We start from the raw sequence: 27,219 nt of genomic DNA on the forward strand, positions 1-27,219 counted from the left end.
TATTATATGGATGTCTACAGTCTAATGTGATGGATCGGTTGCGACATCCGGTTGCTTACCAAGACGTAGTTTATCATGAAGCTGAACTTACCGAGATATCCCAATTTTTGAAAGACATTTCCTGATTGATGAGGAGATGATTAAACTGTTCAAAAAAAAAAAAAAAAGAATTTGCCATATTGATATTATTAATCTATTGTGATCATACACTTGATCACAATCAATAGATTAATAGATCGTTAAAATTTTGGAAGACAACATATCCTGATTAAATAGTGTTCAAAAATGGATTCGAATTTCGAATTCGTCATATTGATATGGATCTATTGCATCATTGATAATATAATCTTTGATTACGATAAAAGTAAATCCCGTTTTTTATTTTCTTTAAAATGCATTCATATTTTCTTCACCTACTTTTACGTATACCGACTATGATTCGTTATTCATGTATATATTCGTATGTCAACTTAGAGCCATTTTTATATTACGGAGGAACTATTTTCTTTTCCAGTTGGCAACTAAGTTAACGATTCGCAAAGAGCTTGTCTACTTCTATCAAAGTTTGTGTACTTTTGACTCGACGAGTTTCTGGTGTACTTGTTAGTTTTTATTAAGTGTTTATGTGGTCTTCCTTAACTTACTTAATTATTATCAATGTACACATGTACAGTGTACACGTACAGATAATCTGTTTTTCACCTTTCGTTAATACTGTCTGTATGTTTTTATCTGTTTCTTCTTTCTTCTTGTCGCGTGGGTCCCTCAATTTTGAGGATCGTGGCTCCCTTGAGATATCACTTTCTTCATGTTGCGCCATTTTTGCCTGTTAGAGGCTGTACGGAAGGCATTATAGAAGGGTCTGTCGACCGCTTCTCTGATCTGGTCGGACCAACACCTTGGGCTGCGTCCGCGGGGTCTCTTTCCACCGATCTTGCCAGTGACCAAGAGGTTCTCTATATTTCCTACCACCCGCGTTTTATCTGTTTGTGTTTATTTATTGGGAATATCTATAAATCATTATAAGTTGCAATTTATGTAGATTTAATATTGACATTGTGATTAGATTAAATGTTGCACTGATGTATTGTGTACTCATGTAATTTATATCATTGCGATTCGCAAATGTACAATCAGAATCTGATCGATTTATCTCTAGTTTAATTTTCATTCATTATTTGTTTGTGAATTAGGTGTTAGTAAATATTTTACAGTATTATGTGTCCACATTTGGTGTACAAATATTATTTTCATCAGCAGCGGTCAAACGCTTCGCGATTTTCATTTTTCGTTAAAAGTTCTTGCTTTTGAAGTAAAATCTTCACATCAGATACTATGTGTAAGAAACCTGGTGGAGAACTCATTCAATCGCTTATTGTAAAAAATTATGCAGTGTAAAAGTTGCATCGAAAAAGATCACGATTTTTGCTTCTCATAAAGTTTGAAGATAGATTTCATTCACATTTTAAGTTTTCTTTTTTGTATCCTGTCATTTGTGTTTGGTTGGGTGTGCGATAAAGTATACATATATTATGTACATACATAGATATGTATCCGCAAAACTTGCAGAATTACGTCCGTTTTCTGTATTCAATCTATCCATTGGTAGTCTACAAATAGATTAATTCCCTATCAACATTGTATAATGTATGTCAACGAAGTCCATACAAAAGGTCCAGATGGGCGTTAGTAGATAGTTAAGATTGAAGATAAAAGGGGCAGGTGTCTTAAAAAATTGAAGAATTAGTACTTAGGAAGCAGACTTTTATGTAGTATCGTAGTTTATTTACAGTCTATTGCGTCTTACAATAATAAACGGACGCGTCTCCCACCGTGTCTGCTGTTTTTCAATAGATATCCAAACATATAAATCATTAACAAAATTACCGTGGACGTAAGTAGGTACTTGAATCCTAGCCAATGCAAAACGTCATGGCAGCGATATCAATGTTACACTGGATGGGGCGTTTAGCACAACATGCTCCAACTTCCAACGAACTCTTATCAATTTTAATCCGTTTGTAAAAATTAAAGTTGCGCGATAATTCTGAATTCCTTCCATTTGGTCGGATTCAAAGGCGGGCTGTTCGACTTGTGGACGATCTCAAACTAACTGGCTGGTTGGAAAGCCTGGAGCACCGCAGAGATGTAAGCTCTCTTTGCGTGTTCTATCGCTTTTATAATGGGGAGTGCTCAGAAGGCACTCCACCCTCCTTTTTCTACAACCGCATCGCACGCCACCGTAGGTAATTTCACCCTTACCACCTGGGTGTCTGGTGCACTTTGACTGCCCGTTGTGCCAGATTATTTTTTCCACGCACATGCAAACTGTGAAATCAACTCCCATCCGTGCTGTTCCCACAAGATTACAAAATGGGGTTATTCAAGGGGCGGACCGATAAATTCCTGAAAACCCGGCAACGCATCGCGGTACCTCTGGTGCTGCAAATGTTCTTTGGCGGCGGTAATCACTTAACATCAGGTGACCAGCCTGATCGTTTGCCCGCTATTTTTGTTTGAAAAAAAAAAAACACTATTCACATAGGCAGCTTTAGTACTTACAGTCTGTTGTAACTTCTAAGTTGTCTATGTTCGTAGAAACGGACTGCGTCTAAAGCGGATTACGATTGACAGCAGCGCGAACACCGAAGATGTTCGTTGGAACAATATGTTGTTAGTCATGAAGCGCCCCATCTAGTGCAACATTTATATCTTTTCGCCATGCTGCCTATCATCCGCACGTGCGTTGCGGCTGTTATGTCTGAAATCGCAATTTTGGTACGAATTTTTGGCAAGAACATTGCTCGAATTATGTAAATTGCTGCACTGGTATTGCCAAATTGGCGAGGTAAGTACATTAAAATGCTACATCTTGGAGAGAAAAACCGTAAAAAACGAAATGAGCCAATCGCCTCTTCGAAGCGCGGCCTACACTTTCAAACCTCCACTTTATTTACTAGCGGATGTCTACGTCATAATATCTATCTGCATATCCAGCCCAATCCGTCCATGTAGGTAGTTGAAGATGTGCGTTGATAGATCAACCAGTAATTCAGTCATCTTTTCCTTTTATTTAGATTTCATATAGGAAAACTTGTGCCACTTATGATACTATGTCATGACTTTACCACTGGTTCGGAAAGCTGATATCGATAGGGACATCTAGAAATTGAAAACACTAATAAACATGCTACAAATTAAAAGTTAGAGAACTTCAAGTTCACAGTGCTAGTCTGTTTTTAAGCTACTCACAGGCATGAAATTAAAATACTCTGCGTAGGACGTGTGTCGAAACGATTCACTTAGCCCAAACAGCTGCTCAACAGGCCTATTATATTTAAATCCCGTATCTCAGTGGCTATTGGCTATGTAATTTAGTTGAACACTAGAGTGTTCCAAGCGCCTAATTTATTATTGGCTAACTATCGTGCCTAACAACTTTTGACCTGGTTCCTCCTTGACCTTTCACTATCGTACCGCAAGGTATTATAATCAAGGTCTGCAGCCATACGTAGTCGAAATTCTACTCTTGTTAACTACATTGATTTAGTAATAAGACCGTCTTTATATCTTTCTGTGTAGTTTCTTTTCTTTCATCGACGCATCGTAATATGTTAAAACTTTAGAGCTGAAGATCTTGCAAATTACAAGAACGAGTATTATTACGAATAATAGAGTACCTATTTTAGTAGATTATATGAATAGAAATACGAACCGCAAGACGTCGCGTCGGGCGATCTTCATGTCGTCGACATTCCATTTTCACGCACGAAACGTTTTGCGTCATCATTGGCTAAGGTTTGGAATACTCTTCCGCGATCTGTTTCCCACCAATTACAATCCGCGTATCTTTAAAACTAGACTGTCTACTCTAGGCATCTTCTAGGTAAACGCGTCCCATCTTAGGCCACATCATCACTCTCCATCAGATGTAATTGTCGTCAAACGGTTGTCTATAATAAATAAATAGAGATGATTGGTCATACCGTGAATTAAGTACCTACCATAGATAGTATACTTGTGAAGAGAAGGTCGGAAAAATATATTGAAACGAGTCTCGATGTTTTGGACCTTGACATTAGTAAATGAGCGGGCAAAGCAAAAATTCCTGCACGTAGAAAACAAATGGAACTTATATTACCTAAAGAAAATGAAACTGGTAAGTCGCTCGAAAGAGTTATAAGTTACAATAGAACAGAGAGAACGCTCATCTTCATTTTTTTTTATTTTCTTCGATTTTATAAGAGTATCAAACCTTAGCCGTGCGTATGAGGAATGATGACGCAAACGTTTCGTGCGTGTAGATGGAATGTCGACGATCGCCCGACGTCTTGCGGTTCGGTGGTTTTCAACTTCGCAACCCGTTGAGCTATGTCGGTTACTCTAACTTATTTTTTCAAAACCGTAATCAATGGATTCCTAGCACGATCCTGAATTTCCAACACGATTTTTTTTCCAAATACATATTCCCGTTCTTATTATTCTGTTAAGCGCGCTTAATTTTATTTATGAGTTGTCGAAGAGAACTGAGCAGTGCTCGTTCGAGCGAAAACAATTATTCAAATTCCTTATAATGGCCTCTAAACGCAAAAAGCCTTGGGACCGATTTATCCTGAATTTTCTTCCATTGTACATAAAAATATTATTTTTCAGTATATTCAGTATATAATTAATATTATATTTTTATTAATATATTTAAAAAATATAAAAATAGTTTGTTAGTTTGCATTATAAAAATTTGGGTATAGAAAGTATTTTTATGTTTAAAAAAATTGACGTAATTTAACTGAGTTTATTTTTATAATTATATTTTTATTATAATATATAATATTATACCTATTCAAAATACAAAAATTGGCATTAGGGGAACCATTTTGTTCTCATGGGAGTTTGAGCTTTCTCTCTTCTGATTGGTCCGCGTTCGCGCTTTAAGAGGGCTCTCTCCGTCACTCGTTTCATACAATCGTAGTTCCAATTTCATTTGAATATTAAGCAACCAAAGTCCATGAAATTTTGCAGACATATTCTAGAAACTAATATCTATGTCTGTGGTTTTCCAGATTTCTGTTAAAATATTCGGTTTCAAAGTTACGCGGTCTTTAAAATTTACATACAAATCTTTGAGCCCCTGTAATTTTAAAACTACATATTTTTAGAAAAATCTAAAACACCACAGACACAGATATTAGTTTCTAAAATATGTCTGTAAAATCTCATGGACTTTGGTTGCTTAATATTCAAATGAAATTGGAACTACGATTGTATGAAACGAGTGGAAACGAGTGACGGAGAGAGCCCTGTTAATATTATGTGTTTTGTTCTTTTCTCATAGGACATAGGTTGTGATGAAAAATAGTGTGTCACTCGGGTCAAAATATTTTGCTCTCGGGCGGCGTATATTGAATTCCTCGCTACGCTCAGGATTCTACTTTAGAACCCTTTACTTCACTCAACGCCCTCGAGGAACAAAATATCACTTTGGCCTCTTGTAACACAAATAACCATTTTCTATCATATTTATTAATTAACTGAAACATACATAAATTCGAATGTATCTTTTTGGATAAACTTAACTCGTGACTGGTATCAATTCAGGTCAACCGGAATTTTCGCAAGGCCTCGTTCTGTTTTATTTACATAATTTTTCATTTTCACTTTAGGTAAGTTCGACGAATTTCAGCCAACAATCTTAGGGTTCCGTACCCAAAGGGTAAAAATGGAGCCCTATTAATGTCACTTTGCTGTCTGTCTGTCCGTCCGTCCGTCCGTCGTGTCAGTCAAGAAACCTATAGGGTACTTCCCGTTGACCTAGAATCATGAAATTTGGTAGGTTGGTAGGTCTTATACCAAGTGGGGTATCATATGAAAGGTAAAGCACCTGTACATCCTAAAACAGATTTTATTTATTTTTATGTTTTTGATTTATCGTGCAAAATGTTGAAAAAAAAAAACCCCAGTACGGAACCCTCAGTGCGCGAGTCTGACTCGCAGACTCGTACTTGGCCTTTTTTTCCTTTACCTTTCTCTAGTTCCAGACAACGTGGCGCATTAATGACGTTAGTGCTGTTAAAGATAAAACATAATATCAACTATCGTTATTTGCACGAGGGTGTGATAATACTTTATCAGTTATTACTATGATAAATGAATTAGCGTATCAGGGGGCACGGCAGTGCCCCCGCCAAGACGAGCCAAACGGCGGCCGGGGCGCTACGTAGTACCTTTTTCTCGAAGTGTTTCGCCGTATTTTCGACCCGTCATAACTTCGGTCTGGATGACGCTAGAAAGCTGAAATTTTCAGTATAAGGTGTCCTCAGCAAATTTACCAAATATACTAAGTATCAAATATCTAGCTTTTATGGTTACAGATTTATTGATACCTAAAATACGCCGTTTTCGTCCCTCACTGATGATCATCACTATTCATAGTCTGTAATTCTAGGGTACTTCCAGAAGTCCTAGAAGGCTGAAATTTGGTATGTAGACTAGAAATTGCATACAAACTACAGGAAAATTAAGAAATTGGCAATGCCCCCCCTCTACGACTCTTAAGGGAAAAGCAAATCTGTAAATTCTGTCGATAGAATGCTGATATTTTCAGGATAAGATGTCCTTGGCAAATTGATTAAACGCATTGAGTATTAATTGTCTAGCTTTTATAGTTTCAGATTTATTGACAGTCAAAACTTCTAGTCTGTAATTCTAGGGTACTTCCCGAAGTCCTAGAAGGCTGAAATTTGGTATGTAGACTAGAAATTGCATACAAACTACAGGAAAATTGAGAAATTGGAATTTCCCCCCCTCTACGCATCTTATGAGAAAAGCAAATCTGTAAATTCTGTCGCTAGAATGCTGATATTTTCAGGATAAGATGTCTTTGGCAGATTGATTAAACGCATTGAGTATCAATTGTCTAGCTTTTATAGTTTCAGATTTATTGACAGTCAAAACTTCTAGTCTGTAATTCTAGGGTACTTCCCGAAGTCCTAGAAGGCTGAAATTTGGTATGTAGACTAGAAATTGCATACAAACTACAGGAAAATTAAGAAATTGAAAATTCCCCCCCCCCCCCCTTCGACTCTTATGGGAAAAGCAAATCTGTAAATTCTGTTGCTAGAATGCTGATATTTTCAGGATAAGATGTCCTTGGCAGATTCATTAAACGCACTGAGTATCAATTATCTAGCTTTTATAGTTTCAGATTTATCGACATTCAAAACCTCTAGTCACAAATTCTAGGGTACTTTCTGAAGTCCTAGAAGACTGAAATTTGGCATTAAGTAGGAATTTCAAGAATTATGAACAACAGATAAATTAAGAAATCGGGTCCCCCTTCATCCCCTCGTATATGAGATGCATATCTGTAAAATCTGTTGCTCGAATACTAAAGTTTACAGGATAAGATGTCCGTGGCAGATTTATCAAACGTACCAAGTATCTGTGTTTCCTGAAGTCCTAAAAGACTGAAATTTGGTATATCTGCTTCAAAATTGAGTTGCAAGATTCCACCCGAACAAACAAACTTACATACGAGTACATTGCAAGTTGAATAAAAGCTTTTAAAAAAAGAGGTAACGATAGAGAGTGGGCCATGAAAATGATGTACCTACAAGAAATAGATCCAAAAAAAATTTAGGGCACCTGCCAAAAAGAAATGAAATCCCACCAAAAACATTTCATGTAAAAAGTTAGCCAAGACTCACAAGTTCATAATGTTTTCACTGTTAAAAAGTTATGAGATCTCTAGTAGAGCCAAGCCCCTAGCTGAGCTTAGATTTGTGCTGGCCATGGGACCTATCCCAAGTCCAAAGTAATATAGCTCTTAAATGTTCTTGACTATATCACATTTATAACAATAAATAACAAATCACTCTACTTACAAGCTCTGATTCTACAAACCCTATATTTTGGTAAAAAAAGTACGGCTTGGCCGTTTAATGTTCGTAAAACTATTACATGACATAACATATTAAACGTTAAAAGTTATTAAACGGCCAAGCCGTCTTTTTTTTACCAAGATGTAGGGTTTGTAGAATCAGAGCTTGTAAGTAGAGTGATTTGTTATTTATTGTTATAAATGTGATATAGTCAAGAACATTTAAGAGCTATATTACTTTGGACTTGGGATAGGTCCCATGGCCAGCACAAATCTAAGCTCAGCTAGGGGCTTGGCTCTACTAGAGATCTCATAACTTTTTAACAGTGAAAACATTATGAACTTGTGAGTCTTGGCTAACTTTTTACATGAAATGTTTTTGGTGGGATGTTGTTATCTTGAGTAATTATAATTTTTAAGTGCTTCTAATTTACGTGGATACAGATTTCTATTGGTGCTGTTAGAGTGGGGGAAACGTCTTGATTTTTTTATTATTAAAAAAAACTACATACAAGAACCAAATGAATAAATAAAATTAAAAAAAATTAGTAAAAAGTTATATTATCCATCATCTAAAATATAATTTTGTCAATTTTGTCAATTGTCAAAAAAAACGGAAACGCAACCGTCAAGCTGACATGTCGCAAAATCAGCTGTTCCTTATATTTAATTTAACTTTAAGTAAATTTAAATAGAAATATGTGAAAAACCAGCGTGAAACTGTTATTAATGATAAAGTGGTTTCAAATATTGAAATACATCGTGACATGCAACTATAAATAAGCGACACAACCAGACAAAGGACTCGAGTACAGAGGGCGGCTGCCGGGTGTTTGAAAATTAACTGCTTTAACCGGGGGAGTATTGCTTTTAGTACCTAATTTAATCTTATATTTTATGTATTTGAATGTTGTTTTACATAATTAGGTTAGGTACTACACTCACAACTCTCTTATTTTCTCGACAACATCGAGCCACGCCCCTCCTCACACTAGGCAAAAACCTTTTTCCACTTACTTGACAAATAGTGGAAGTATAGTTGGAGAATAACGAATGCTGCCTCAGACAACACTAACATTACACAATACTTACTCACAACTCTTCATTTTCTCGATAACATCGAGTCACGTCCATCCTCACAATAGGCAAAAACCTTTCTCCACTTACTTGACAAACAGTGGAAGTATAGTTGGAGAATAACGATTACTGCCTCAGACAATACTAACATTACACAACACATAATAAATACTAAGTCTATCGCTAAATAATAACTTTTAAAAGTAAATAGGTACAAAGTGCACCCCATATTATGATATAATCTTTTGGTGCAGTTAGTGTAGGTGTAGACATACCAAATTATTTATATAAATTTTATCTCTCTAAGTCTGTGAATCTCTGTCCTTTTTTCTCTGTTTTCTAAGACCATTCTGTCTCCATATCTGTAAACTTTTATTCCTATTTTCCTTCACTCACATATATTATTTGGTGTGTTTCAGGATTTTATACACACAATGGCACCCACAACCAGGAGGGCAGCAGTAATTGAGGAGCAAGAGAAACTAAAAACTGCCCTCCGGGAACTGAAGTCGCTGAAACAGCTAAATGAACAGTTGTTGAAGGAACAAGAGGACAGTGAAGTTGAGTTAAGAGCCATTATTGCCAAGAACACTCAATTAAAGGCTGAACTAGCTGACTTGAACAAAGTACATACTCTGGTACTCGAGGAACGGGACCAACTCCAGGATGCAGTTGGCTCATTCAATCAGTGCATCCAAACATACGATGAGGCTCTTAGCAAGATTTCTATGTTAGAGAATGAATTGAGTAGGGCTCAGAAAACAATTGACGACCTTCAGTCTCAATTGCAAAGTTATGAAGCAAAGAACACAAATAATTTATATGACGAACTGCTCACTTCATCCTCAATAGCGCCAGTAGTGACCATTGACCTGACATGTGACAGTCCTTGTGCTAGAGATACTAACCCACTACGGAAAGATAACTTAGTAAACTTAAATAGCCATAATAAAATAAAAAAATATATTAAACTTAACAAAATTATCAGGAAAACACAAAGATTGACAAAATGTCATAAAACCTATGCAAGAAATATTTCATCATTACAAAAGGAACGTTCCCAATTAGTAAATAAGCTTGATGCTTGTTGCATATCCTTAACAGAACTGCAGAATAAATATGATGTGGATGTTCAAACCCTAAATGATGAAATTTCCAAATTGACTCAGTCTCTTCATAAAGTTACCGACCTATACGAGCTGTCACAAAAACAGGTCCATGAGCAAATACTGGCAGCGGACCAATTGTTAACATTAAGTAACTATAACATGGCTCGTTTGGAGTCATTAACAAATAGGTATGACTGTTTTCCAAATGTACCTATAATTTGCCAAAATAGCCCTACAGTGCTCCCTGTGAAAGCAGATACTTGCCCAGAGCAGTGTAGCATAGATGTCACAAAGGTTCCTTCATCAGACAATATAAATCCCTCAACTAAGCCAATAAAACAAACTGTAATTATTTCTGACAGCTTAGGTAGAGGGCTCGGCTCCATGATGAGCCATTACTTAAAGCATTCAGTGATTAATAGATGTTCCCCTGGTGCTACTTTTAACCATTTAATTAATAATTTAAGTGAAAAATCATTGGATAGCAATACAAATGTCATATTGTTGTTTGGGGACAGTTTACAAGTCAAAAAACAACAGATTGTAAAATGCATTCAAAAATTACTAATCTTACATGAGAAAACCAAATGTAAATTTGTTTTGTGTGCCTTTCCTTATTCTGGTACATTTAATAAACAACAAAATGAGAATATACATACATTAAATTTGAAAATGTATAATCTGACAAAATATTATAGCGAAGCTATTTCTTACTTTGATATTAATAGTTTTACTAATAAGTTTAGATTGACCGGTGACAGTATGCATCTTCCAAAGAGATGCAAGATGCATATTGCTTCACTATTAGCATATAATTTAAATGATTCAGTTACAAGTGTTGTAACAAAGTCTCTTGACTCTTTTACAAACCGTACGTCTAGTACTAATATTTTCTGTATTGACTCAAGTACTTCTAGTACTAATATTTCAATTATTGACTCAAGCAATAGTTTATGTACTATTAGGAACCCTATTGCTTGTTTAAACTAGATAGTAAGACAACGGAGGAGCTCTGTAAAATGAATACTGTACATCAAAACATACAGAGCCTCACCGGCAAGGATGGTAAAAATTTTAAATCAAGAAGTAACACAACAGACAAGCAATGTATGATTAATCTTGTACACCAAAATATACAAGGCTTGTCTGGAAAAGAATATGAAATTGAACTTTTTATAAAAAAATTAGATATCGATATTCTATGCCTTACTGAGCATTGGCTCAATAGTTATCAATTAATTGTCAATCTTGGAAATTATTCATTGTCAAGTGCGTTCACAAGAAAGAAGGCTATTCGCGGAGGATCTATGATAATAACCCGCAACAACATTAATTACAAGGAACGAAAAGACATTCTTAATCTTTCGGTTGAACGCACTATTGAGCTGTCCTGTGTTGAGCTGGAGCGATATATTATAGTTTGCGCATACCGACCTCCTTCGGGTGACTTTTCTCTGTTTGAGGACGTCATGGAGGAGGCACTGAGGCGGATATGTAGGTCATCAAAAAAAATATTGATTTGTGGAGACTTTAATATTGATATTTTACTTCACACCTCCTTCACAGACAGATTACTTAACTTATTTAAAAGTTTTAATTTAGAAAACATTTTTGTTGAGCCCACACGTGTAACGGCAACTTCAGCTACTTGTATTGATAACATTTTTGGTGATTGTAAAATTGTTAAAAAATCCATTATCACCACTCTTAGATCCGACCACTGTGGACAAATGATATCTGTTCCCAGCTCTCAACAAAATATAACAAAAGTTATAAAGTATAGGCCAGTCACCACCAAAAAAGTAAGGCAATTCAAACTCAATATTTTATCTACTTTACCTACAATTGACCTTACACAGGGTGGTCCGGATGAACTCTATAAAGCTTTTTTTAGCTGTATAAACTCCCAATTTAATTGTATTTTTAAAGTCATAGAAAAAAGATTGTTTAAAAATCTTAAATTTAGTGAGTGGGCTACTGCTGGCATTTATAAAAGTAGGAACAAGCTGTTTGACTTGTATGCAGAAAAGCAATATAATTATACTCCAACATTTGTTCAGTATGTAAGAAATTATTCAAAATTATTTAGAAATGTTTGCATACAAGCTAAGTCAATTTACATAAAACAGAAAATTATTAATTCTGATAATAAAATCAAAGCAGCTTGGGATATCATCACAGATGAAACTGGGAAACGTAAAGTGGAAAATAATAAATTGGAACTTAAAATTAACAACCATATTACTGACTCCGACTTAGAAATAGCAAACGTATTTGAGGACTTTTTTCGAAACATTCCAGTTACCACTACCAGTTCCCTTAACTCGTCGCCAGCGGAAGCCTACACTCTTCTAAGGAGCAATGTTTCTGAGTGCAGTGTATTATTTAAATTTGAACACGTTACCCCATATGATATTGTTAAAGTATTCAAATCGCTACAGTACAAAAAAACAGGAGACCTATGGGGAATTTCAGTAAAAGTAATCAGCAATATTATTGATATTGTTGCTCCATATCTTGCTCTAATCTTTAATGAGTCCGTAGATTCAGGATCCTTTCCAGATCTTATGAAATACAGTAAATTAATTCCTCTTTTTAAATCGGGTAGTAAAACTGACCCAAATAATTACAGGCCAATCTCAATTTTACCGACTTTTAGCAAGATATTTGAAAAAATTATGCTCAACCAACTGATCCAGCACTTTAATCTGAATAAATTACTTCATTCGGAGCAGTATGGTTTTACTAAAGGTCGATCAACAATCGATGCGGGCGCAATGCTTTTAAAGCATATATTCGATGCATGGGAGAACTCACAGAATGCTATTGGAATTTTCTGTGATTTGTCTAAAGCATTCGATTGCGTTGCGCATGAGACTCTCTTGGCTAAATTGAACCACTATGGAATCAAAGACTCTGCGCTTAGTCTCATTGCGTCCTACCTCAGTGATCGTATACAAACTGTATGTGTAAATGATGTGAAGTCATCCGGATCAGCCTCACTAATGGGTGTTCCACAAGGCTCTATCTTAGGTCCCTTCATGTTTTTGGTATATATAAACGATTTACCATATTTCGTCCAAAATACTTGCGATATTGTACTATTTGCTGATGATACGTCATTGATTTTTAAAGTCGATAGAAATTATAATAATTTTGACGATGTAAATAGAACCATATCGCAGGTTACTCATTGGTTTACTGTTAATAATTTGCTTTTAAATGCAAAGAAAACTAAGTGTGTCGAATTCGCATTGCCCAATACTAAGACGGCAAATGATTTTAATTTAATGGTAAATAATGATATGTTGAAAGTAGAAGAAACTACCGTGTTCCTGGGGATAACTTTAGATGCAAAGCTTCAATGGAACGCCCATATAACAACACTTGCTGGTAAACTCAGCTCTGCTGCTTACGCTGTTAGAAAGATTCGACAGATAACTGATGTGGAAACTGCAAAAATTGTATATTTTGCCTATTTTCACAGTATTATGTCTTACGGAATCTTGCTATGGGGTAAAGCGGCAGATATTGGAAAAATTTTCGTTTTACAAAAAAGGGCAATACGCGCAATCTATAATTTAAAACCGCGCGATTCCCTACGAGAGAAATTTAAGGAAATAGGTATTCTTACAGTAGCTTCTCAATATATTTACGCTAACATAATTTTTGTACGACAAAACATTCATAGTTACAAAAAAATCGGTGATTTCCACGACCGGCAAACTAGAAACCGTGATAGGCTCGCATATCCTACGCTCCGCCTCAGGAAAGTTGGAAAATCGTTTGTGGGAATGAGTGTAATATTTTATAATAAAATTCCACAATCAATTTTAGACTTGCCTTTACACAAGTTTAAAAAATCTATTAAAAGTATGCTCCTGAAAAAAGCTTATTATACAATCGAAGATTATGTAAATGACAAAAAAGCTTGGATTTGATGCGCTCCAGCAATACACGGCGCTGCAATTGCTTGTATACAGTATGGCATATTATTGTAAATTGTACATTTGAAAAGAGCAACCGCCGAGTTTCTTGCTGGTTCTTCTCGGTAGGAACAGCATTCCGAACCAGTGGTAGATTATTTTGACGATTCAAAAGCACTTGTAAAAGTTTAATTGAATAAAAATAATTTGAGTTTGAGTTTGAGTTTGAATTGAAGAAGCCCTTTAAATAAGGGCCTATATGCAAATTTTTCGACTTTTTTTGAAAACTAAAAATAAAAACTTTAATGTTTCAACAGTATGTGCTTTTTGGGTTTTTCACACATCTTTAACGTATCTGAATCCTTTATTAGTAGGGGTCATGTTATAGAGAAAATCTGTTTGCAATATCTAAAGATTCTAGACCCAGCGATTTGAGCTGTATTAATAGTCAGGTTTCAGGGTCCCTAAAGGGTGCTAACGGGATCCTATTTCTACGCCTCCTCTGTCCGTCTGTCCGTCTGTATGTCAGAGGGCGGTATCTCGTGAACGTCTTGTAATAGCTCGAGAATTGAAATTTTTGCAGATTGTGTATTTGTATTGCCGCTATAACCACAAATGGCCGACATGAAATTTGAAAAATGTTATTTCTTGTAGCTACGATGGTACGGAACCCTTCGTATGCGAGTTCGACTCGCACTTGACCGGTTTTTTATATGCATAAATTTTGTACAGGGTTGGGACGGAAAATTACCGACGGAAAACTACTTTAAGTGAATATAGTTTTGGTCGTTTACCTGATATCGTCTCGTGTTAATTTCCCGGGGGACAGCACGGGCGAAATTCGCCGACCCAGCATTGGTCTCCAGGGGCCAATTAGGTTTTATACCGCTTGATTACTAATCATTTAGGTTTCATTACACGGAGCAGTTTAACTAAAGGTAGAGTCGAGACGTAGTCAAGTGGCACAAGCTATCTTTTATTGAAAATCTATAGTCTATACATATAATAAAATTGTAGAAAAGTGGTGTCTGTACAATGGAAATATATAAAAAAAAAGTAGCAGGGGTTGTTATTATATCGATGCCGAACCCGAAATTGTAATTAATTTTTTTTTGTCTGTTTGTCTGTTTGTCTGTTTGTCTGTGTGTTTGTGCACGCTAATCTCAGAAACGGCTTATTCGATTTAGATACGGTTTTCATTAATATATTGTAGTAAGCTTCACTTAGGATTTAGTGTTTATTTCATGTCAATCGGTTCATAAATAAAAAAGTTATGTCAATTTAAAGAATCACGGCGCCTCGCGCCTGAGCGTCCGTGGCTATATAAAGCGCGAAAAGTCACTATTCCACGCGAACGAAGTCGCGGGCACAGCTAGTATTACAATAAAACTTAAAGCTAGCCTTATCTAATTCCTATACAAATCATGCCCGTGTGGAATGGACCTGGACAGCCAGGCTGATCCGTTGCGCAAAAAATGAGCCAGCTCTTTTGGCACCCGATGAGGATGGCGGTGAAATTTAGATAAGCGCGGGTGACGTGCGTACATCACAGAAATGTAACAGAATCTTATAGAGCAAAAACACTATTCAGGGGCGGCTTTGTATCCCAATCGAAACGGCTCAAATGGCTTAGCACACATCCTTTGACCTCTTTTGCTATTATACGCTCCGACTTTCAGTGGAGTACGTAGTACGAGTATATAGACTACGCTTGAGCGGGCATTTTTATAATCAACGACCTCCCTTTATTGCCATTAATACTTTATATCATAACTCCAGAATGAACAACAAAGTCATTCTTTGATTCATTTATTTCGTTGTCTAAGTGATCCAAAATGGACCTTGATCTCCGACACTCCATGCTGCCACTTATGCAGTCCTTTGACCTTTTTTGCTATTATATCCTCTGACTTTCAATGGAGTATGTATGCTACGCTTGACCGAACAGGCATTTTTATACTCAAGTTAAATTTTTTCGACCTCTCTGTCTTGCCATTATTAGGTATAGAAGTTCTATCAAAGTATTCGATCAAAACCTAGAATGGACAACAAAAGATATTCCTCCATCCATTATTTTTGCTAAGTGATCCAAATGGATTTTGGTCAACGACCGAAGATGCTGATCTCCGAGATGCTGCCACTTATCCAGGAGAAGCCAGCGATACAAGGGCATCCTGTGGATGTCCCAAGTGTCGCTGGCTGCTACTGGGTGACCCAGTTCTCACACGCGATCTTCTTCCCCTCCTTCGTCCCTGAGCCAGCCGAGTCTTCTTTAAATCATATAGGGTTCTGTCAATAATAATTGTTGAATCTCTTGGTTCGTCCTCTGTCTTCAGCCAGCGTTCTCGCCTCTGCTTGGTTTGAGAGCTTACTCTCTTCTAAACGTTCAAATTATTTTGCCATAACCCGTAGGTAATTTTCAGCAAGCGAACAATATCATTCTCCAAGACACGTTTTGGACCCTTTCTTGCCTGCTTAGCTTAGTAGCGACATAGTTTATGCGTTCTCCTATCTAAATTGGACTATAGCCAAATGAGTTTGTTGTTCTTAGTGCATCTTGAACTTCCCCAAAGTAGCCCGAGCATCCATGCAACATCAAACTCAAAAACTAAACTCAAAACTAAAGTGAATTCAAATAATACGCTGTCCAAATCCATAAATGAATTATGAATGAATAGGCATTTTCTGGGCAAGCGCACTCATAATTTCTATCCATTTCCATGATTGACGGTGAAGCGCCAGCCTCTTTTATCATAGAAAAAGTTTCTTCTTTGACACAAGAAGGTTAATATTGTGCGTTTGTCTATTGCAGCATGAGGTCACGACGGCGGTGCGGTGTACGCATGGAAGCCCGGCGGAGTGGTGAGCCCGCGCTGCACTCGCTGCGAGCGCAACGTCGCCCCTGCCGCCGCGCCTTGCCGGCATGGACCGCGCGCGCCTCTCGCCGCCGCCGGACCCGCTGCGTCGGCCGCTCCAAGGTACGCGCAGATGTGTCTATTGCAGCTTGAGGTCACGACGGCGGTGCGGTGTACGCATGGAAGCCCGGCGGAGTGGTGAGCCCGCGCTGCACTCGCTGCGAGCGCAACGTCGCCCCTGCCGCCGCGCCTTGCCGGCATGGACCGCGCGCGCCTCTCGCCGCCGCCGGACCCGCTGCGTCGGCCGCTCCAAGGTACGCGCAGATGTGTCTATTGCAGCATGAGGTCACGACGGCGCGGCGGTGCGGTGTACGCATGGAAGCCCGGCGAAGTGGTGAGCCCGCGCTGCACTCGCTGCGAGCGCAACGTCGCCCCTGCCGCCGCGCCTTGCCGGCATGGACCGCGCGCGCCTCTCGCCGCCGCCGGACCCGCTGCGTCGGCCGCTCCAAGGTACGCGCAGATGTGTCTATTGCAGCATGAGGTCACGACGGCGGTGTGGTGTACGCATGGAAGCCCGGCGGAGTGGTGAGCCCGCGCTGCACTCGCTGCGAGCGCAACGTCGCCCCTGCCGCCGCGCCTTGCCGGCATGGACCGCGCGCGCCTCTCGCCGCCGCCGGACCCGCTGCGTCGGCCGCTCCAAGATACGCGCAGATGTGTCTATTGCAGCATGAGGTCACGACGGCGGTGCGGTGTACGCATGGAAGCCCGGCGGAGTGGTGAGCCCGCGCTGCACTCGCTGCGAGCGCAACGTCGCCCCTGCCGCCGCGCCTTGCCGGCATGGACCGCGCGCGCCTCTCGCCGCCGCCGGACCCGCTGCGTCGGCCGCTCCAAGGTACGCGCAGATGTGTCTATTGCAGCATGAGGTCACGACCAAGCTTGAGATCATTTCTCCATTAAATACTCATCTTGGAACACCCATATCGGTTCTGCGAGTTGTACCCCACCCGTTGCCGCTTCAAGATTTGTGATTGTTTGAGCTGTTTCGGTTACTCTGTTCTCGCACATGTCCTTATTTCTATTTTGATCACGTAGAGATTTCCAAGCAAGAACACCTTTCATTGTCAACTGAGTGAGTGTTTTTATCAAGGCACATTGTTGGCTACCATATGGTATGGTTGTCTTGGTATTAAATTAAATTGCTATTCCGTTTCAGGAGGATCCTGCGGAACCCCGGATTCGCCCCTCTCGCCGGAGAACTTAAGCGAGCCGGGCACGCGCCTACCACGCGCGCTCACACCCATCCCTGAGAGCGAGCCTTTGCTCCACGGCCCGCGCTGTGCCAGCGCTAGCGCCATCGCGAGTGCCAGTGCCAGTGCCAGTGCAAGTGCAAGTGCAAGTGCCAGTGACGTGCCACACCGACACGCGCGGCCTCTTCACGTGCAGTTCGACGCGCAGTCGCCCCCCGCAGCCGTCTCCGTCTCGAGTTCCAGCTCCTCCAGTTCCGACGATGAGGAACTCTCCATCGCCGAAGCGAGACCCCCCGACGGAGGTTGGGGCTGGGTCATCGTATTCGCCTCGTTCATGGTCAATCTCATTGCCGATGGCATCACGTTCAGTTTCGGAGTATTCTTCCCGCATTTTCTCGAATACTTCGGCGAGAGTACTGGAAAGACGGCCTGGATCGCCAGCATATTCATGGCGATGCCGCTTTTGTCCGGTCCGATAGCCAGTTTCTTAACAGACAGATACGGCTGCCGACGAATGACGATTTTCGGCTCAATTTTAGCAGCGATAGGATTCATTATTTCTGCCTTCGTGGACAACATAGAGACTTTGATGTTCACATTCGGAATCATGGCCGGATTCGGCCTGAGTCTGTGCTATGTAGCAGCAGTAGTGATCGTCGCGTACTACTTTGAGAAGAAGCGTTCCTTAGCCACCGGTATTTCTGTGTGCGGAAGTGGGATTGGTACGTTCATATTTGCTCCGTTGACATATGTTTTGCTGGACGAGTACGGTTGGCGAGGAACTACTCTGATACTCGCTGGGCTTTTCCTGAATATGGCGGTGTGTGGCTTGCTGTTTCGAGATCTGCCGTGGACGGCTACGATGAACGAAGAGAGAGCGAAAGAGAGAAAACGTAGAAGAGAGAGAAAAAGAAACAAACGTTTCGGATCATCCGCAGACAGTTTCTCGGACAGTAAGAGTAGTGCTGTCGGGTCTACTAAAGCGACGGACGCTGTAGACATCGAAGCGGTGACGACGTCGATAGTGCCGCAATACAGCTCCTTAGTCGACTTGCCGACCTACATGACTGGAGGCGAAGGTGTGTCGCTAGAAACCTTCGAGCTGATGTCCACTCGAGGTCGTGCGTATGCGATCTTAGCACAGAATTACCCTGGAGTATTGCTTCCGTCACGAAGTTTCAGTGACAGTGGACGATTGCACGAGATGTCCCCTCCCAAGAATCTGATGTCCCCTGGAACGACATCCCCGGGGACGTTGTCCCCTAATAATTCAGTCCCCAGTGCCCCGGAGACCAATGGCACGACACGGCTGAATGATAAAGCGGCTTTGTCAATATGGGTCAAAAGGCATGGACCTGGAGGACATGGTTCAACGAAGAAACCACCAGCTTTCTTGAAAGATTTGAGGTTACACAGGCATTCTCTGACATACAGGGGTGCAATGTTAAATATCAATCGGTACAGACTTCGAGCGTCTTCGTGCCCCAACATCTTGAGAAACTCAATGACTACTATTGCTAAAGAAAAGGTACGCACATTTTCTATTTCCTTAAAACATTTTATTTGGCACATCACACATCATTGTAATCGATAGACGTCCTCTTCTGGACATAAATCCCTTGTAGTGACTGCCACACACCACGGTTTTTACTACGGATTACTTTTTACTAATAAACTGACAAACTTTACCTTTTTATAATATTAGTATAGATTAGAGTCCTATTATTATCAATCTCAGGTGCAATGGTACGCCGGGCTGTGGGACTTCTGGGACCTGGCGGTGGACGTGCTGGACTTCTCCCACTTCCTCAACCCGGCCTTCCTCGTGTTCGCGGTGTCCAACTTCCTGCTGTACCTGTGGTACGACGTGCCGTACGTGTACCTCGCGCACAGCGCCTCCAACATGGGCTTCAATGAGTCGCAGTCCTCCATGCTGATATCTATCATCGGGATACTGAACATGTTCGGCGAGGTGAGTTGTTTAAGGATTCCTACCCAAAAAGTAAAAACGGAGTCCTATTAATGCCACTCTGCTGCATGTCTGTCCGTCCGTCCGTCCGTCTGTCTGTCCGTCTGTCTGTCCATCTGTCTGTCCGCCTGTCACAGGTCAATGAGTTGACCTGAAATTTTAGCATTAGTCAAAGTCATTTATTCAAATTGGGTACTATTTGTACACTTTCTGATTTGTCAAATAGTGATAATTAATTACGTTAACTTAAAACTAAAGCTACGAGGGTGCCTAACGCGCTCAAGTCTGAGAAGAGCTCGCAACAAACTCAGCCGGGTATTCTTTTTTTTTTGGTGTTGAATGTTGACCTAAAACTAAATATTGAATTAGAAATTCTAGAAAAGCATTTAGTAAGTATTTCCTTCCATGTTTCCAGATAATTCTCGGTTGGATAGGCGACTGGGAGTGCGTGAACGCGAGCCTGGTGTACGCGGTGTGCATGATCCTGTGCGGCGTCGTCACCGTCGTCATGCCGCTGCTGAGCTCGTACTTCGGCCTCGCCGCCGCCTCGGGGGCCTTCGGCGCCTTCATCGCGGCCAACTACAGCCTCACCAGCATCATCCTGGTGGAGCAGATCACGCTCGAGAAGTTCACCAACGCGTACGGCCTGCTGCTGCTCATGCAGGGCTTGGCCAATCTCATTGGCACCCCGCTGGGAGGTAAGTGCTTCCTCCGACGAAGTCATTTGTTGACTGATAGCTCACTCATTTCGAGTACTTCAAAAGAAAAAACGAAACCCTTAAAGGATCACTTCGTTGTCTGTCTGTCTGTTTGTCCGTCCGCCTGTCCGTCAGTCAAGAAAACCTATAGGGTACTTCGCGTTGATCTAGAATGATGAAATTTAGTAGGTAGGTAGGTTTTATAGCACAAGTACAGGAAAAATCCGAAAACCATGAATTTGTTTTTACATTACAAAAAAAAAAAAAAAAATGTGTTCATGAAGTAATTAGTATTTTCAATTTTCAAAGTAAGATAACTATACCAAGTGGGGTATCATATCAAAGGGCTTTATCTGCCCATTTTAAAACAGATTTTTATTTATTTTTATGTTAAATAGTTTTTGACTTATCGTGCAAAATGTTGGAAAAATTACCCGAGTACGGAACCCTCAGTGCGCGAGTCTGACTCGCACTTGGCTGGTTTTTTTCTTGTCTTACAATGAGCGAAGTTTGTAACATGTTAATAAATTGTTACGTATCTATTCCAGGCTGGGTGTACGACGTTACCGACAGCTACGACCTCTCGTTCTACCTCGCGGGAGTCTTCATCGGCATTTCCGGCCTGATCCTGCTAGTGTCGCCGCTGTACCACGCCACGCGCCGCTACAAGAACCACCGGAAATCCACCGACTTGTCGGCCAACATGTCGACCGACATATCCACCGACGTGTCGACCAACAAGTCCACTAATAACGAACACACGCACATCAACGGTGAAGTCAAACAGAATGGGAAGCTGATTATGTAAGCTACGTGGCCGGCAAACAACTTAAGCATTGACGCGAGTGGCACGTGCACGCGATTGGTTGATCAGTCGACGTGGGTGCACGTGATTGCTCGATACGTCGACTTTCGTTTCTCGGATTCGCCAACTTTCTTCCGCTAAACCTATTCAGGTCCACGTTGTTTGCCGTGCACTATACTAGCGTTTGTTCAAAATAATGCATGGCAACGGGGAACGCCCCGCACACCGCACGTCACTCGCGTTATCCCGCACGGAATTAGCGCAAGGGCTGTGTGGGTGTGCGTGGCGTCCCCACCCCGATTGCCATGTTGACCTGTCGCGAAATATACGTGATATGCATAAATTTTGAGAACTCTTTTTTGCTCTGTGTCAACTGTCATGTCAAAAGTGCGGTTTACTCTTAGGTTGAGATTTATAGATAAAACGAGACAGATTGATGTGAGCGTTATAACGCTGTCTCGTTTTAACCGTGTTTTAAGTTTGAGAAAAATCAAAGTGCGCTCTATAGATTTCAACCTTAGATTAAGAACTAAAATCGTATTTTATGGGGAGTGAGTTTTCAAAATGTATGCGCTTTAACATGTATTCCCAGCTTTTAACAATCTCTAGAAACTGGTGGCAAGTAACTTGGCATCTTCATCAAAGTCAAGTGGTACCGTACTACCACTTTTATATGTCGCATCGGCAAAATTTAGTCTGTTTCCACTTTTAATCTACTTAACTATTAGTCTGTCCTTAGCCTTTCTAACTTTAATGTGACTAAAGTACATCACTTGTTAGTAAACAGCATTTTGCAATACTAATATGTGATAGAAGAACAAATTATAACCAACTGCGATATGAAATTAAAATCCAAGACTAAATTACCTATTTATATAAGTAATTTTATAATAAATTCGTTAATTAGAACTATACATATTAATGTAAAAATATATGATTATATATTAGTATATAATCGGAAGTATTCTTAATGACGTAAACTTGAAATGGTATAGAAAATTTTAGATATAAGTAGTTGATTAGTTTGATGATTTATAGTTAGATACATTGAGGTGTTATATTACTAGAGAAAGCAATGTTTTGAACAAGATAAAGCTTAATACTAAAACCCGACTACTCTTAATAAATGGTGAAATATAGTAAAATAGTTTTTCATCATACCTATCCGAAAAACGAAAATTGGCATTAGTGGGAACAAAAGTCAATTTTGTTCTCTTGGGGGTTTCAACTTTCTCTCTACGGATTGGTCCATGTTAGTGCTTTAGTATGTTTTGTTTTTCTCACTGGTAGTTATGAAAAATAGTGTGTGTCACTCGGGGCCAAAATGTCTCGCTACGCTCACGAGTCTATTTTAGAATCCTTCGCTTCGTTCTGAATTCAAAATAACACCATCTAGGGACAAAATATCACTTTGTCCCCTTATAACACAAATGACTATTTCTGAAGCTTGGTATATTTTTATACTTTATTATATTTATGGACTCAAAATTATCTCCTCTTTCGCGAGGACGCCATTTTTGACCTTGAGGACCTTAGGACCCCAACGTCTATCGGTTTTTGGAACTATGTGTCCTGCCCGTTACCACTTCAATTTCGCAACCCATTGAGCTATGTCAGTTACTCTGGTTCCTACGGATCTCCTCATTTCTGATTTGATCACGTAAAGAAACCCCAAGCATAGCTCTTTCCATCACCCGCTGTGTGATTCTGAACTTTCTGATTCCTATTTCTCTAGTAATATATCACTCTAATTAGATATTAGTAATTGATAACGGTTGAATTTTTGGCAAGTTTGGTATAAATTAAGGTTTGTTCTGAAAGTAGATAAGTAAAAAAAGTAAGGTTTTTGAGTAAAGTAGTGTTTGAAGGAATAGAGTGTCCTCGAATATTATGATATATTTGGTGATTTTGCAAACTATTTCTAAGACTATAGTCTTTATCCGACTTACCTCTGTATATGACTAGGAAATGTAAATGCGTAGATACAACCGATTTTACGGTCAAGTGATACGAAAAAGACCGATTTTACGTTCAGTCAACTTTGAAACACGACCGATTTTATAGTGTGCGCAAAGTGCCTAGTCCCGTCTGAAGTTGCAACATGGCTGATGGCGCAGATCGTTGTCTTAGCACTGAATACAGAAGCTCAGCTGAAATCTTTGTTTGTACAATATGTAGTCATATGCCTAGTGTTCAGATTGGTCTACTTTTGCGCGTACTATACGATTAAGAAATGTCCGAATGTATGATTAGTCGATTTGGAAATAACCGATTTTATGATCAGCTGATTGGGAAATAACAATTTTTATTAACATATTAACTAAAAACACGACCGATTTACATTTACGTAACGACCGATTTTTAATGTTATCTGATTGAAGAGAAGTGTTGTATAAAAAAGCGCTAAAGCGAGGCTAACATAAGGAAATAATTTATACATACAGAATGAAGAAGACACGATAGAACACAATATAAACAATACACCACTTTTAATTATTATTTATTATTATATAATAAGTATATACTTAACCTTGTTTTTTCAATACCTAAATATTGGTATATCATAATATAAACACATAAGATGAAGGATACATTAGAAGGGCAATATAAACGATATATCACTTTAAATTACATAATACTTACCATATTTTTAAATATTGGCATATAATTTTAATTATATCATTCATTATACATACAAAAACCAAAGGGCACAGAATGCAATTGAATATAAACAATACATCACTTTTAATTTTGGATTGATGGATAGCTCAGTGGCTATCATTCGTTTTTGAACACTGAATTCAGAATGCTCGAACCAGTAAGAAACTCGGCGGCGATAAAAACAAAATAATTATATGAAATAATCCAAATAATAACTTGTGAAAGTCTTTCCATAGCGGTTTGGTGTAATCGTTTCTAAATTTAAGCCACTAATAAACATCCTAGTTGAATAATAGATTTTGATATACCAAGTATGTATGCAAGCAAGTTTAGCGAAACCTGAAAACCTAGAATCCATAAAAATGTAAGTAGAACTGTCTATAAGCCTCCTTGCGTTTTTAGTTTTTTTTTTTGGCTTGTGCCATTTTTAGGATTATTCATAAGAACTACACAAGCCTAAGGCTAGCCCCACTTAGGGTAAAAGTTAAAAAATATGAGTAGGTAGGTAAACGACAAATTCTCCTGCGGATGTACACTTCACGCGGTGAATTTTGAAATCGCGGCGGTGCCTTTGACAAGATGTGGCGCGTGCCAAGGCGGCCCGACACAAAGGCGACCGTATCTAAGCGAACAGACTATAATTATGAATACCTTAGCACCCAATCTTCGCGCTCCCACAGATTGTTCGTGCATGTACTTGTTCGTACGTGTCCGCACGAGTTAAATTCGTACGAAAAAGCATCCAAACTACGGCTAGCCTAAACCGAAAAATACAAAAAAAATGTAATAAGGTGCAAGTCACACATACATGTGAAAATGTAAAATGTTAAATAACATTTTATAACGAAAAATTACAAACTTAAGGAGGCTTATAAAACAATTGTTTATAAGTGATAAGGACTTAAACTTACCAAAGACTGCCCTGAATATAAATTTTGATGTTACGAAACCCGAGTAGTTCTAGGCTAGGCGAAAAGTTGCAATTTTTCCTTGGTCTTTATTGAATCGAATCATAATTATTATTATATATGAAATATGCTGGAAGAATATGAGACAGTTTTCTTTAACTACCTTTTTTGACTTTCCTAAAATCCATAGACAAATTCAATTTAGAATCTAGATCTAAGATTTAGGAATTATAAAATTGTCTGTATGAAAAAATTGAATTTTTTGACTTCCCTTAGATTTAAGTACTAAAAACAATTTAATACATATAAGTGACGCATTTTTGATTTACAAGCATTTTTATGACTAGCTTACGTTTCTACAATTTATGAAATCAAGATTTTTTCTCTAAAATGCAAAACTTTTTTATTTTTTAATTGTATATAATTTTGAGCACAAGGTTTAATCTAATCCAGTTTACTATACACGTAAATCACCTTTATTTAATTAATGTAAATATTTATTCATTTATGTATTTGAAATTCAAACATTGAACTCATGTACTTTAGGCAAACAAGTTGAGCAATAGTTGTTGGGCATTGTTACCAATTTTTAATTAATTTTTCTTCGCATTGATTATACAGGTAACTTTCTCCGTCCGGTCTGTCGGTCTGTTCAATTTTTGCAGCACTTACAATCGTGTGGAATTCAATAGGAATTGTGATCAAGATCAATAGTGTTGATATTTTAATGGTGGTTTTTCACGAAAAGTGAATTTTTGCACTTGCGATCGTTTACTACATTAATTTAACTAGAAATTCTTCTCTATCTAACTCGAAGTGATGCAAGTGTTCTCGCTCGCCCACTTTTTAGCGTCTTAGCTCAAGTCCATGACCATACGAGAGAAGGATCTCTATATCTTACGGAAGCACGTAATTGGTTGGTCAGTTGCTCCTTGTTTAACTACAGCCTTTGCTCAAGTTGTTTGCCGTTTACTGTAATGTTAATTATAACCTTAATAGTTCTTCTGACGCATGTTTACATTTTGTATTTAATAAAATTCTTCCTTGAAACTATTGTCTGATGCCAAAACGTTCATTTTTAAGGATTTTCTTCAAAATCGAAATAGGTAAATATTTTGTACCTATTTAGCTAATACATCATTGTAGATTCTTAAAGTACAGCCAACATCAAAAATTATTTTCCGATCAAACGTACGAAAACGCATGCAAAGTGAGTGCATCCTCATATTTATGTTAAGAAAAGTATGATGAATTCATATATCTCAGTAGACAGCTGTTTTTGATAACTTTTACTGATTTTTTGTGAATATAAGTAACAAATTTTTTGGTGAAACCCAAAGTTTCGTATTCTTTTTGAAAGTTAAATCTAGCTATTTTCATATAATCTTTGTTTTTACTTGATATTGATTTGTTTTTGATGCTGACTGTACATTTGGTACAAAATAAAACAGAATGTATTGTGATACAAAGTAGAATAAGTTCACTTAGTCCCTAAGATTGAAGAATTATATTCTTGCCTAGTACATGACGTCTGGTCTTTTAGAGTTCAAGTTAGATAAAAACATTTACAATTTTGGAACTCAATTCCTAAAAGTAAAAAACCGATTATTCGTTTATAATTGTTGCATGAAAACTGACCTTTTTGCTAACAGTTAAATAATCTTTCTCTGTTTATGAATATTATTCAAGGGTCAACGGGTGATCCGTTAACTCAATGATCATCATTTAAGTAAAAGCCATCAAACTCATTTGACATTAGTTGGTTCTACATTGATGCTTCACTGAGCGATTATAACAATAATGTTTCGTAGAAATCCTTCAATGGATTAAAAATGTTAAATGAGCTTGATGGCTTTCATTCAGTGATGATCACTAAGTTAGCTAATTACAGGTTAGTAATAAATCGACCACTGGTGCAGAACGAATACCAATAGTTTGTGTAGGTATATCTTGTGTATTTAGTTTGTTTGTGTTATACTATACTTGCGCAGCTATCGGCGGTGCCAACACAAAACGGGTATGTGAACGTATTACTGTACATTGTTGCACTTCACATTGTGTGCGGTTAGTAAAATTATCACTGAATTA

The 27,219-nt window shown here is 38.7% G+C and overlaps 2 protein-coding genes across 2 annotated transcripts in view; both read left to right on the forward strand.

Moving 5' to 3' along the window:
* Positions 1 to 27,219, forward strand: part of LOC123871692 (monocarboxylate transporter 12-like) — a 33,041-nt gene extending 5,822 nt beyond the window's left edge. Inside the window, exons 2-6 of the mRNA XM_045915604.1 lie at positions 17,570 to 17,735; positions 18,057 to 19,618; positions 19,829 to 20,062; positions 20,475 to 20,757; positions 21,306 to 27,219. Coding sequence (XP_045771560.1) covers positions 17,681 to 17,735; positions 18,057 to 19,618; positions 19,829 to 20,062; positions 20,475 to 20,757; positions 21,306 to 21,565 — 2,394 coding nt within the window. The 5' untranslated portion in view covers positions 17,570 to 17,680 and the 3' untranslated portion in view covers positions 21,566 to 27,219. The remainder of the gene's footprint in view (positions 1 to 17,569; positions 17,736 to 18,056; positions 19,619 to 19,828; positions 20,063 to 20,474; positions 20,758 to 21,305) is intronic.
* LOC123871695 lies at positions 5,897 to 11,269 on the forward strand. The gene is made up of 2 exons (XM_045915607.1): positions 5,897 to 5,913; positions 9,336 to 11,269. The coding sequence occupies exon 2, from the start codon at positions 9,388 to 9,390 to the stop codon at positions 11,050 to 11,052; it is 1,665 nt and encodes a 554-aa protein (XP_045771563.1). The 5' UTR covers positions 5,897 to 5,913; positions 9,336 to 9,387; the 3' UTR covers positions 11,053 to 11,269.

This window comes from Maniola jurtina, chromosome 14, assembly GCF_905333055.1.
Source record: "Maniola jurtina chromosome 14, ilManJurt1.1, whole genome shotgun sequence".
Lineage (NCBI taxonomy): Eukaryota > Metazoa > Arthropoda > Insecta > Lepidoptera > Nymphalidae > Maniola > Maniola jurtina.